The sequence below is a fragment of the Octopus bimaculoides genome, chromosome 7, assembly GCF_046866305.1.
Source record: "Octopus bimaculoides isolate indiv1 chromosome 7, ASM4686630v1, whole genome shotgun sequence".
Taxonomy (NCBI): Eukaryota; Metazoa; Mollusca; class Cephalopoda; order Octopoda; family Octopodidae; genus Octopus; species Octopus bimaculoides.
Genome location: NC_142934.1, coordinates 57,899,729 through 57,912,981, shown reverse-complemented (window position 1 = coordinate 57,912,981; position 13,253 = coordinate 57,899,729). Strand labels below are relative to the sequence as shown.

The 13,253-nt window shown below is 36.1% G+C and overlaps 1 protein-coding gene across 3 annotated transcripts in view; it reads right to left on the bottom strand.

Annotated features, from left to right (window-relative positions):
- LOC106873895 (kinesin-II 95 kDa subunit) overlaps window positions 1-13,253 on the bottom strand; it is an 81,095-nt gene that overhangs the window by 39,597 nt on the left and 28,245 nt on the right. For all 3 annotated transcript variants that reach the window (XM_014921421.3, XM_052969706.2, XM_014921422.3), the window contains exons 5-8: window positions 11,517-11,641; window positions 8,673-8,797; window positions 6,015-6,098; window positions 1,089-1,168 (exon numbers count right to left, since the gene is read on the bottom strand). In XM_014921421.3, the coding sequence (XP_014776907.1) occupies window positions 1,089-1,168; window positions 6,015-6,098; window positions 8,673-8,797; window positions 11,517-11,641 (414 nt within the window). The remainder of the gene's footprint in view (window positions 1-1,088; window positions 1,169-6,014; window positions 6,099-8,672; window positions 8,798-11,516; window positions 11,642-13,253) is intronic.

Here is a 13,253-nt window from a genome sequence, read left to right as displayed (position 1 = left end):
TGTAAGGGGAAGGCTTTCAGACTGATTGCTTGCTACAGTTATTGTTGATGAGTTATTGCTACAGGTATTGTTGATCATATCTCAAATGAACTTATTGAGGTAATCATTCTATAGTCAAAGTTGCTGAAATCTAGGGATCACTGCCTAATAAGAAGCAAGAAGTTGGCATGCCAACCAGTTGCTAGGTTAGATAAGAGACAGGTATTAATTAAACAGGTACAGTACTTGACAGAGTTAGTGCAAAGGGTGAAATGGCAGTGATAAGATATAGGACAGCTAGATCATAGGTCACAGGCTAACATTCCACTAGAATCTTGTGGCATGACATTAAAGTGTGCTTGTCCCAGTTTATTTAGTTGGAGAACAGATAGAAGAGTGAGTTAATGAGAGCCTCTACATTGATGCTTGACCAGCTAGAAAAAGCAGTCAGATCTCCCTCAAATCGCTATCGTAAAAATAAAAGGACATATTCAGTGATGTGGTTGTAGATACTCTGTCTAGAAAAATTAAAATTAAAATTAGCTGGTCACAGATGGAATACATGATGTTTGTAGTTTCCTTGCTTTGGGGGACAACTTGGGCTAAACAATATATTAAATAATTTTCTAAACGACCACTTGTCTTGTTAGAAATAACATCTAAATGTCTTTCTGATCACACTCTGCCTTCTTGGAAAAAAGGAAGGAGAAATTGGATAATGGTAACCTGGATTCATTATGAATACAAAAAGGGCTGGAACGTTTTTCATCATAGATCTGTTGGATGATCAGGGCTGAAACTGAGGCAAAATAACAGATACCAGGCTGTCAAAGAAAAGTTAGTGGCAAAAGGCTAGCATCCAGTGGAGAGATGGATTAGATGTGTTTCTAATATGTTAAGCAATATAGCAAATAAATAGACCTCTGTGGTTTGTAACTGGATTAACAAGTGACTTTAGCATATATCTAGTATATGTATTGCAAGCTCTCATTACATCTTATTAAAAATATGGGAATAAGCTGTGAGATTAATGGCCTAAAGACTAAGTCTTTCCTTCACTATTTTTGTCATTACAATGAATTATTAAAGAAATTTGACAGAGAACATACCCAACAGCACGATTCTGGTTACCAACATTCATCACATGTTCAATTTCCTTTGCACTTTTGGTTACAAACGAAGACAAATCCTGTAATTAAAACCAAAATAAATGAACATATTAATCATTTCATCCAATATTTAATATGGCAATTGATAAAGACATACTTTCAGCTGTAGTTCTAAAACTAAGTTACATACTCTTTTACTTGTTTCAGTCTTTTGACTGTGGCCATGCTGGAGCACCGCATTTAGTCGAGCAAATCGACCCCAGGACTTATTCTTTGTAAGCCTAGTACTTATTCTATCGGTCTCTTTTGCCGAACCGCTAAGTTACGGGGACGCAAACACACCAGCATCGGTTGTCAAGCAATGTTGGGGGGACAAACACAGACACACAAACACATATACACATACATATATATATATACATATATACGGCGGGCTTCCAAATCCACTCACAAGGCTTTGGTCATCCCGAGGCTAGAGTAGAAGACACTTGCCCAAGATGCCATGCAGTGGGACTGAACCCGGGACCATGTGGTTGGTAAGCAAGCTACTTACCACACAGCCACTCCTACATATTGATAAAAAAAAAATCATTGTTTGTGCTGTATACATCAAGATCTGAATTTTCATACTTATTAATACATTCGGGCAAATTTAAATGTATTAAGAATAAATATGCAAATCCTCATCGATGTTATATATTAGAATCACATATTTATCCTTGATTAATCAAACTTTCTTTAAAAGAAGACAACAATAGTGATAACAACACCAACACTATTATTCTACCACTACAAAAGCAGCTATTTTGCCATATTAAAAATGTGGTGTATTGCAATATACCACATTCCAAAATGTATAAGATAGGTATTATCTGATATATGAGGCCCAATAATGTCATATCTGACCCTACCACCTTTTCCTACATATGATGTGTGTATGTGTGAGTGTATGAATGTATGAAAAGAAATAGCTCTCAAGATTCAAATCATTGTCATTATCGTTTTAATGTCCACTTTTCCATGCTCACATGGATCAGATGGAATTCAATGAGGTGAGGAAGATTTTACTGCTGGATGCATTTCCTCTTGCCAATTCTCACGTTTCTAAGCAAGGTAGTATATCTCCATGAACAGACATGTTCTCATGGCATATTTGAAATGAATGACACTGCTTGCATAACAGTGACACTAGTTAATAACTATTGGCCAATGTCAAGACAAGGAGGTACAAATACATACACACATATATATATATACACATGATGGGTTTCTTTCAGTTTCAATCTAATCCCACTCACAAGGTTTTAGAGAAATTTGCTCAAGGTGCCATGCAGTGGGACTGAACATGAAACCACTATATGAGAAGCAAACTTCTTAACCATACAGCCATGCCTGCATTATCAAATACATATCAAAATTTGAAGCAGCAGCCAAACCTAGCCTCACAGGAAAAACAGCTGTCATACATAACCACACATTCAAAGACAATTTTTTTACTGAAATCATCATCATCAATCCATCCACCATAGCAGAATTGATATCGGTGCTGGTGCCATGTTAAAAGCACTGGTGCTAGTGCCATCTTAGAAGCACTGTTGCTGGTTCCACATACAAAGCACCCAGTGTACTCTGTGAAGTGCTTGGTGTTAGGAAGGGCATCCAGCTCTAGAAACCATGCCAGAACAGACAATGGAGCCTGGTGCAGCCCCTGCCCTTCACAGCTCCTGCCAAATTATCCAATCCATGCCAGCATGGAATAACATATGCAAATTATAATGATGATGATGATATCCCATGCTGACTTGGGTTGGGAGGTTTTACAGGATCCGATGGGCCTATCAGATCCTGCATCAGGCTCCAGTGTCTGCTTTGGCATGGTTTTTACAGCTGGGTGCCCTTCTTAATGCCAAACACTTTTCAACATGCACTGGTCCTCATTTTCTTTTGTGTCGAGAAATATACTTAAATCCCAAATATTGCTCATACAAGTAAACCTTACTGTGACTTGCCTCTCACCATCAGGCCCATTGTAGCACTTATACTCAACCCCTCCTCCTCAGAATGCTCACCCTCAGGAATTCTCTCTCTGCACACATTTTTCTATAGCTACTGACTAGCAACTATTTTATAGGAATATTAATTGTGTTAATCTCACTGATCTCAGAGGGCTTGTGAAGAGCACGGACACAACCTCTCCTCTGAAACTAACTCCCTACCAAAATTCTATTCCAGATTAAAAAAAAAAAGGAAAACTATAAAATTTTATTAGCATCTGTCCTTTTAAATCAGTTTATTATGAAACGAGGGGCATGACCATATGCTAAGGACCTTTCAGCTCACCCCAAGTAGGTAATATTGATGCAGCCAAAATCTAGGTTAAAAATGTGGGCAGAGGAACAAATGGGCCTGGTTTGAATGCTTACAACATAATGAATACTACTTAAGAGACCCAAATATCTAATGGTGGTGTTAAAAACCATGCTGTGTTTTAGGGCTATTTTTACAGACATACAACAAACTTTGTTGCTGTTGTTGTTGAGCTGGAAGATAAGCAAAAGCATTTCATGGTAAGTTGAGATGATTATGATATTTTTTTACTGTTTTGTTGTGAGTCATTTCCATCATTTTTGTTATGACTCGGCTTCCAATCAACTGGTTCACATTACATATCATAACTAGTAAATAATATATATTAGTGACAGAAGCTGTATTAATATCAAGAAGTAATATTTATCCCCACTTAAACATGGATGTTCTGTCAGAACTATACTGTGGACACTTTACTGCCAGAGATAACAGTGACACATTTCCCTGCCAGCAATATATAGAAGTAAATACTAGTAAATACTTTTGCTGCCATTCTAACTTCGTATCTCATAGAGATTATAATTCATTTAACACTGCTAATATAATTATATCTCCATCTATATTATATAATTAGTTAAACACAGTAGATATTACAAATAGAAAGAGAAAACAAACAACCTCAAAACTAAATATTACTAGTATTGGGTTGGACTGCACAAAAAACATTTTCTTAATTTAACAAATGAAATTATTTCTAAATTTCTTTTTTGTAGTGGTGGGGAGTTTCATACTCTATTACTCTTTTACTGGTTTCAGTCATTTGACTGCGGCCATGCCTGAGCACCACCTTTTAGTTGAGCAAATCGGCCCCAGGACTTATTCTTTGGAAGCCTAGTACTTATTCTATGGGTCTCTTTTGCCGAACCGCTAAGTTATGGGGACATAAAAACACCACCATCGGTTGTCAAGCGATGCTGGGGGGACAAACACACATACATATGTATACATATATATGACGGGCTTCTTTCAGTTTCTGTCTACTAAATCCACTCACAAGGCTTCGGTTGGCCCGAGGCTATAGAAGACACTTGCCCAAGGTGCCACGAAGTAGGAATGAACCCGGAACCATGTGGTTGGTAAGCAAGCTACTAACCACACAGCCACTCCTGCGCATACTTTAGATAACTTTCTTTTTATTATGAAATAAAATTTAGTCATGTTATATACCAATAACCTAACAATACAGTGACCTTCAGACTAAACAAAATGTTAGGTGCTCATAGGAAAGAGATATAGATAACTGAATCAATTGGTGCTTATTTCCTTGACTACAAGAGAATGAACTGAAAAATGGATCATGGAAAGATTTAAATTCAGAACAAGGACAGATAAAATCAAATAATTAAAAGCATTTACTTCAAGATTTTCAGCTAACTTGTCACCCCCAGTTATTTACTTAGTATAAATTATTTAATCTGATATTTTATATAAGACATTTATAACATAATATAACAAAGAGAGATATAGGCATAACTGTGTAGCTAAGACATTAGGTTTATATGAAAGGATTAAAGTAATTGGGATTATTTTTTATGCCACAGTTAAGCTAATATATTGTGTCATCCCATAAATAATGTGGTCTTTTTTATACTTCTCTTATTTTTCAAAATTAAGATAAACAAATTTCGTTTTTGATCTAAAATATACTCTCCTTCATTTTCTATGATGCTTTTCCATCTATCTGGTAGACTTGCGAGGCCCCTCTTCCAAAATTCACTTGTCAGTGATTAAAAAACTCCTCCAGTGCTGTTCTGACTTAGTCTACAGAATTTTGTCCAAATGATTTTGAAGACTGAGGAATAAATGATAATCAGATGGAGCAATGTCCGGTGAACATGGTGGGTGGTGCATCATTTCAATGTTCAAGCTGCTCCAGCCTTTGGAATATCATCCTCGCTGTATGTGGTTGAGCATTATCCTGATGGAAGAACACCTTTTGTCTTGAAACCAAAAATGGTAGTTTTTCTTCTAGTGCTAACTTAAGCTGCTCTCAGTAGATCTCCTTTGTTATCATTTGGCTTGGATTTAAAAGTTCAAAGTGAATTAGACCTTTCAAATCCCAGCAAACAGCTAACACTTAACATGGGAGAAAACCTTCTTAAGCCTAAGGTGGCGGTGGGACATTAAATTTGTAGAATGGTACATTAGAGAAGTCAGGTGGCAGAATGGAAGGTGAGAGAGAAGGGAAGATGGTTGAGAATAGGACAGATATAGGGAAGAGGGTGGAGATTAAGGGTTGATTAGAAAGAAGGGAAGTAACCATGTGGGAAGCAGACCATTTGCTGTGACAGCTTCAAAGTTCATCTTGGAGGATTTGTAAGAATGAAATAGCTGTGTGAATGAAATGGGATGAGGGAAAATTGAGGCAGGAGTAGGAGTTGGTAGGTTTGTAAAAGCCAGAAGATGGAGACAGGTGGGATAATAAATAGAAACAGAGAGCAGTCCCACCTGGAATGTTAAATGATGATGATGATTAGGTCTCAAAAGTTGAGAGAAGTAAAGTGGATAGTGATAATGAGGGCAACAAAAGAAATGAGCTGTTCTTTTACATCTACTTACCTTGACATACACACCAGTATCAGGTCGTTCTTTTAGTTCAAGTCGCTTGGACTGATCTTTGGACAGTAAATCTCGAATTTCTTCCTAGAAACATAATATGGAAAAAGCAACAAAGACATGATAGTTTATATTTGAACAACATTTTAAATCTTCACTAAACTCAAAATGGGTAAAAAAAATTATTAATGAGAAATCTATAAATATATTTTTAAAAATCTCTCCTTGTTTAAATAACAATGTTTCCTAATTTGTACTTCATCATCCTCAGTAACTAGACAGTCCTTTGTGGTTGAACAAAATTAGAAAATAAGAAAAACTTAATCTTTCTTTAATATTTACTTATATAAACCCATAAGAACTGAATGATTTTTCCATGTCAAGAAAACTGAACTCAGAAAAAACTAAATATTACAGTGCATAAGTGGCATTATGGTGACTGGTGAAAAGGTATTAAAATTATAAGGAGGGACAGGTTTTTATAGGCGCTTCACTATGTCCTTGAGCAAAGTGTCTTAATTATAGTTTGACAAAATGACAAAGCATTTTATTTATGGTTATCATAATTACAGATTCACAAAGCATGTGTAGTGGCACGTGTGGCTGCCATCTTGGGAAGTGCCATTGCGCATGTGCAAGGGATTTGCCGCCAGTGGAAGTACCCGAGCACGCATGCGCAATGCAACAGGTGGAGAAAAAAGTTATAGCGTTCCTTCTCTTATTCATCCAGCCGGCGTCGTGTCAACATGTATCTCTCAGCTCTCCACCGACATGTGGTCGAAGCTTCCTTTGGTATTATAGCGGCATGCCTGTTCACCCAGGAACGAAATGGCTCTACACCAACCAGGAATAAATTACTGATCTGTTGTTACTGTTAAACCTCGTGTTTGTTGTATTTCTGAATTTAATAAATAATATAAGAACTGGGGAGAGATGGCCAAGCCATCATATCTCATCCAACTCTTATACATCAAATACTCACTATATATATTTGTGACAGACACTTATCACAAGTATTGCAATTTACTTCTTATTCTACTTGTTTCAATTAAACTAGCTGGAAATAAATATCACCTTATGTAGAAATAACCTGGTATTTAGTTATGTTCAGTTAATGTTTTATACCCAAAACTCCAAGGTTAAGTTTGCCTTTCAACTATGTAAAATCAATAAAATAAGTTCCAAAGAAGTACTATGGTCAATTTGACTATTCTACCACTTAACATTTATGCAATGTCATCAGTCCTAATATGCTTGATGCATATTCAAACTGGGGAACAAGTTACTCCAGTTCGTATGTGCATCAAGCATATTCAGACTGATAATAACTTTGCAATTTTACTTATCACTGCTTAGCGCACCCCCTGCATAATTTACTTATGGTGAGCCACCGTATGGCGTTACCAGTCACCGTATGGTGACTGGAAAAGCATAAGAGAGGTAATCTCTTAATTCAGCTTGTGGTATTGTCAGCTTAGTGTCTGTTACCGATGAGGAGACAACTACTCCGAAATGTTAACATCACATAGTCTAGGTAGATGGTGCTGTGAGCTGATCTAGGTGTACACACACCATTTGTCAACAAGTGAGATATATTCTCCATGACAAAATGCAGCGAGTAGCTTGTTCCCCCAGTGTGAACATGCATCAAGCATATTCAGACTGATAACATTCCAATTTTACTTATCACTGCTTAGTGCTCCCACTCTGTAATTAACATCTATAGATGTCTCTGCTAGCAATCACCATAAATAAAATACTTGTTGAGTACAAGGGTTGAACTAATCAGCTAACTCTTTCCCCCAAATGTTTGGCATTGTGCATATGTTGGGAGGTTGGCTTTGTATTTCATCCTTTTGGGGTTGATGAAATAAGTACCAGACAAACACTGGGGTTGATATAATTAGCAAGCCCTCACCCACAAAATTTTAGGCCTTGTACTTATTATAGAAAGGATTCTAATTATTATTTTTATTTTTGTTGTTGTGGTTAATATTATCTCACAGTTGACAAAATAAACACTAATCAATTAGTGGAGCTGGTTTAAATCAACTGCATGTACCCCCACCCCACCTCCAACAGCAGTGGACTTTAGTAAGAAATAATTGCTTTGTTATTAGCACTGATACATCATTGGACATTGTCTTTCAATAGACTTGCATTAAATTCCTGTAAAATGATCTCTGATATCTCCCCTTATAGCTTTCCATTAACCCTTATGATACCAACCTGCCTAAGACTTCCTTGGTTCTATGATAAAAACTTTAGTTTTCAAAGTGATATAAATTAAAACCATCATTGAAATCTCATATTAATTTTTATGTCCTAAATATCAGTTCAATAATGAAGTTATTTTACTAAACGCTTCATTATTTTCAAAATTAATTGAAATAAAGACAATATACTCTAACAGAAATATGGTAAAAGGATTAAGTGTAGTTAAGCTTTGTGTGCTAAAAATGAGGATTCTCATCTGTCATAGTATGGAAATGAAATTGCTAGTAAGGAACATCAACATCTCAAAATTAAGATCCGGGTTTAAAAAAGAAAGTCTAAAGTAACTAGATTTACAAATTAGTATTGGTAAAAACTCAAAGAAGGAAGATACAGCTAAAGCTTTCCATTATTTGCATCATAAAGATGAAGAAACATGAATCAAACCTGATATATTTCGAGATATGAAGCTCTCACTAAATACTGCTGGTTTTCAGAACGTGAAATGTGTTGAAAAATATGCTCAAAAGAATTTGGAATAACACCACGCATATCTGGGTCATTTTTAACACCTGAAAAGAGAAAATTTAATTTAATCAACCTTTTAAAATTCTCATATGTATATACGTATGAAATACTTGTAACACTTAGCTATTTTTTAGTGTTCCAGAAATTTAAAGTAATTAAACATTTATTATGAACTCAATGTATTAACTTAGGCTGACACCAGTACATGAACTCAAAATCTATAGAGGTGACCCAACAATCCCTTTCCTTGCTAACTTTATTAGCAGATACCTAATTCCATATCCTCTTTTCTCAAGTTCATAACCAATGCTCCACCATAACAGAGTTTCAAGAAGCCCTTCTATGGGCTACTAACAACCATTTACTGGGATCAATGTAGAATTTATTAGCAACAACACGTGTCATTGTATTTGTCTTCTTTCTCAATCAAAATTTAAAATACACAAACGTTAAATACCAAGAAAGATCTATTTGCTAAAATATTCTTGTTCTTCTACATACTGAACTTCAATCAAACCTGGATTATGTCTCTCACCTTCAATTATCATGCACACCACAATCTTAATCTACAGGGTGTTAACAAAGTCTGGGTACAGGGAGTAAATAAAATCGTAACATAAACAATTAAATATAAGAAATAATAATTTCTTAAAGTATGTGTTAATCCCCATGTACCCAGACTTTGTGGACACCCTGTATAAATCACAAAATCTCTCATATATCTCTAGTCAATTGTTGATGTCCAGACTACATTCTATATTACAAACATTGCTGTGAAAGATCGAGACTGAGAATATGCAACATTTACACCCATTTCCCCATTTAGATATTCTGGCTCTAAATTTCTAGCTTTGCTCAATTACCACTTGCCCTGCTCTGAGGACATTACTCCAATGGTTATTCCCCTTGGTACATATTTGGTCTTTTCTACCAGACATTACTAACTATGCACCCATAACTATACAATTACACTATTCACCTTCCTGTTTCTTTATGTTTTATCCTGTACATATCTTTTGGCTATCATTATTGTCTCTATTTACTTATGGCTGCTTTCTGTCCTCTCTTTTCACCTTTCCAAATGAGCTGTAGAGCACCTAAGCACTACATACAATAAGCTTATTATTATTACCATACTTAATGACTTCAATGGATACAAGTCTTCTTGTCAATACAAAGGTTGACTCACTGGTCATTCTGAATTATCTGTACTGTCACAGAACCAATATAGCATGTCTTTTTTCAGCAGAAAAAGACTAAACCGTCACACATATGGAATGTGTGTATACTGAAAATACTTCATGGAATGATGATCGTGCCTTGCATAGTTACAGACTGCCCTTTGACAAAGCACAGCATCTGTTCAGCCACCCTACCAAAGATATGGTGAAGTCCCAGGACAACAGCATGGTGGATTGTGAAGAGGTAATGGAAGAGCTCAACTGAGCTAATGGTGCTTTCTACATTGATGCTGAGCAGAAGAATCCTAGATGATCAATGGTCAGGACCAAGTTCTATCAAGAGAGTAATTGCAACGCATTCATAGCGGTGGGGTCCATGGTTGTGTAATCAGCTAATGAAAGATTCATCATGACTCAAGCTCCCAATCTAAATTCATAATAATGGAATTGGATGCCGACAGACAGTCATGGGAATCTGCAAAAGCAGTGCAAAAATAATACACATAAAGAAACGGTCTTGTACCTCGCATTCTCAGATTATGAACGATTCACAATTAAAACTCCTCAATCTTGCTACAAATGGTCATTCTCACAATCTCGATCTTTCATAGCATCCCAAATACTATGCTGCTTCTTCAGAGACAGAAGATACTTTAGTCCCAATCAGCTGCTGCCATTTTGTCAAGCTCACACAACATACCTGCATTGCAGTACGATAAGGGGGATTTATATATATATTATAGGCAGAGGTATGTTCGTGTAGTTGAAAAGCTTGTTTCCCAACCATATGGTCTCAAATTCAGTCCCTTAGTGCAGTACCTAGGACAAATGTCTTCTAAATATAGCCTCAGGTTGACCAAAGCCTTGTGAGTGGATTTCATACATAGAAATTAGAAGAAGCCCATTTTGTGTGTGTGGTCATGACGTGGTGGTGGGAACTGAGCACCATCATCATACAAATCATGTTTGTTTCCAGTCTTCAATGGAAAATATGTCTAGCCACGTGGAGATATTGCCTTACTTGTGAGGATTGATGATAAGAATGGCACCCAACCAAATAAAATCTGCCTCAATAAATTCCATCTGAGCCGTGCAGGCATGGAAAAGTGGACATTAAATGATGATATATTTTGTGTGCAAGTGTGTATGTATATATGCTTCTAGAAGTTTTATAGGGATAACAGGGATTGTTATTGCTGACACTACAAACAAATATCCAAACCATGTTGTTATAGTTAACTTGTAAGAGTTATTTATCAACATACCACAACCACTGATTCCCTGCTCCTTCTAACTGCTACCACAGACCCATCCAACACACTGTCTCTCCTCATAAACATTGCACTAAATACTTTAGTCCTCTTTCATTCCAGAACTGCACACTCTGGAAGTCTCTCCTTAACAACTGCAGATGTTGACCCACAAATTTTCAAACTGACTTTCAGCCATATTGATCTTACCATATTGGTTTGGAAAGGCCTGCAAATATCTTCGGATACTACCTCTCTGATTAACTAATAGCACATACACGCATAAAAGTACAAAGAGCCTTATAAATATATAAAATTTTCAATGGCCATACCTTGCATAGTAAATGTCTTTCCAGTGCCAGTTTGACCATAAGCAAATATTGTTCCATTAAAACCTTCAAGTACAGATTGTACAAGAGGACGAAATGTTTCTTCATAAAGATCCCGTTGCTTAGAACTGAAAATAGAACCAATGAGATAAACTAAGTCATGCATCACAATATTTCCATAACTTATCATTGCCACCATACTACTCATTCCTGTGTATTATGAAAATATAGAATTCTAGATCAGTCATTCTAAAATTACACATTTCAACATATTTGACCTTGCTGTTGGGTGGTAGTCTGTTTTCGTTTCATCAAATTGTTAAAAGGAAAAATATCAGCTTGCTGTTTAACCCCAGACCAATCCTGATTGAGCAGACCTATGATCAAAAATCTTTCAGTTGTGATAATCCTGTTTTTTTATCAATTAGTGCATACGACATCTTTATGTGATGTGTCCCTCTCTTTTCAAAGATGATAAAGTGTAAATTGAGGGTAATTTGTTCACTATTTTTAGCAGATTAATCTTTTTGTTACCACATTTCTTTGAAATATACTGCATTTGTTTCAATTAATTTTGAAAAATAATGAAGTATTTAGCAAATAACCTCTATCATTAAGCTGGTGTTCGGGATTAAAAAAATTGACATGAAATTTTGATGGAAGGATTTAACTTGGATTTCCTTAAAGTATGAAGTTTGTATCATAAACTAAGAGTGGTCCTAGGCAAGCTGACATCAACAGAGTTAAGCAACCACATATAGTTTCCCTCTTCAGCTGACAACTATCAGGCTGTTAAATGGTACTGTCATAGATCAACTTACATGAACCTACTGTCTTCATCTGTCTTTACTGTTAGAGAAAGTCTATATTATTAACTCTTCTGGGATTATATTTCTAATGATCACACTGCTTATATGTTTGAATTAATTTTCAACATAATCAAAATATCAGAAGGGTTTTCTGTTTTGAGATATTGTACAGGTGTTCACCAACTGAAATCTTATGATATCATGTTTTAATAAAATTTTCATTAAAATATGAACACTTTAGTAAGAGTAGTCTCGGGTATTAAAATGGTTAAAAGTAATTAATAGTGTGGTTGATAACTGAAGATAAAAGCACCTAAATATCAATGGGAGTATAATATAATTTACACATTAGTTTAATAACTCTTCACAATATCTTTAACACAAAATACACCATCTTGAGCATGGCCGTTGCCAGTACCGCCTGACTGGCCTTCGTGCGGGTGAGACGTAAAAGCACCCACTACACTCTCTGAGTGGTTGGCGTTAGGAAGGGCATCCAGCTGTAGAAACTCTGTCAAATCAGATTGGAGGCTGGTGTTGCCATCCAGTTTCACCAGTCCTCAGTCAAATCGTCCAACCCATGCTAGCATGGAAAGTGGACGTTAAACGATGATGATGATAATGAGAGAAACACAATGCTCAGATTGTAACGAAATTTTTAGTTAAGTTATTTTCCACAACAGCATATCACATTTGCCACAGATTTATTATCTATAACTGATTATAATATTTAAAAAGAATATAGAGTGAATACAGAGATCATCATCATCATCATCATCATCATCGTCGTCGTTTAACGTCCGCTTTCCATGCTAGCATAGGTTGGTTGATTTGACTGAAGACTGGTGGACCAGGAGGCAACACCAGGCTCCAATCTGATTTGGCAGAGTTTCTACAGCTGGATGCCCTTCCTAACGCCAACCACTGAGAG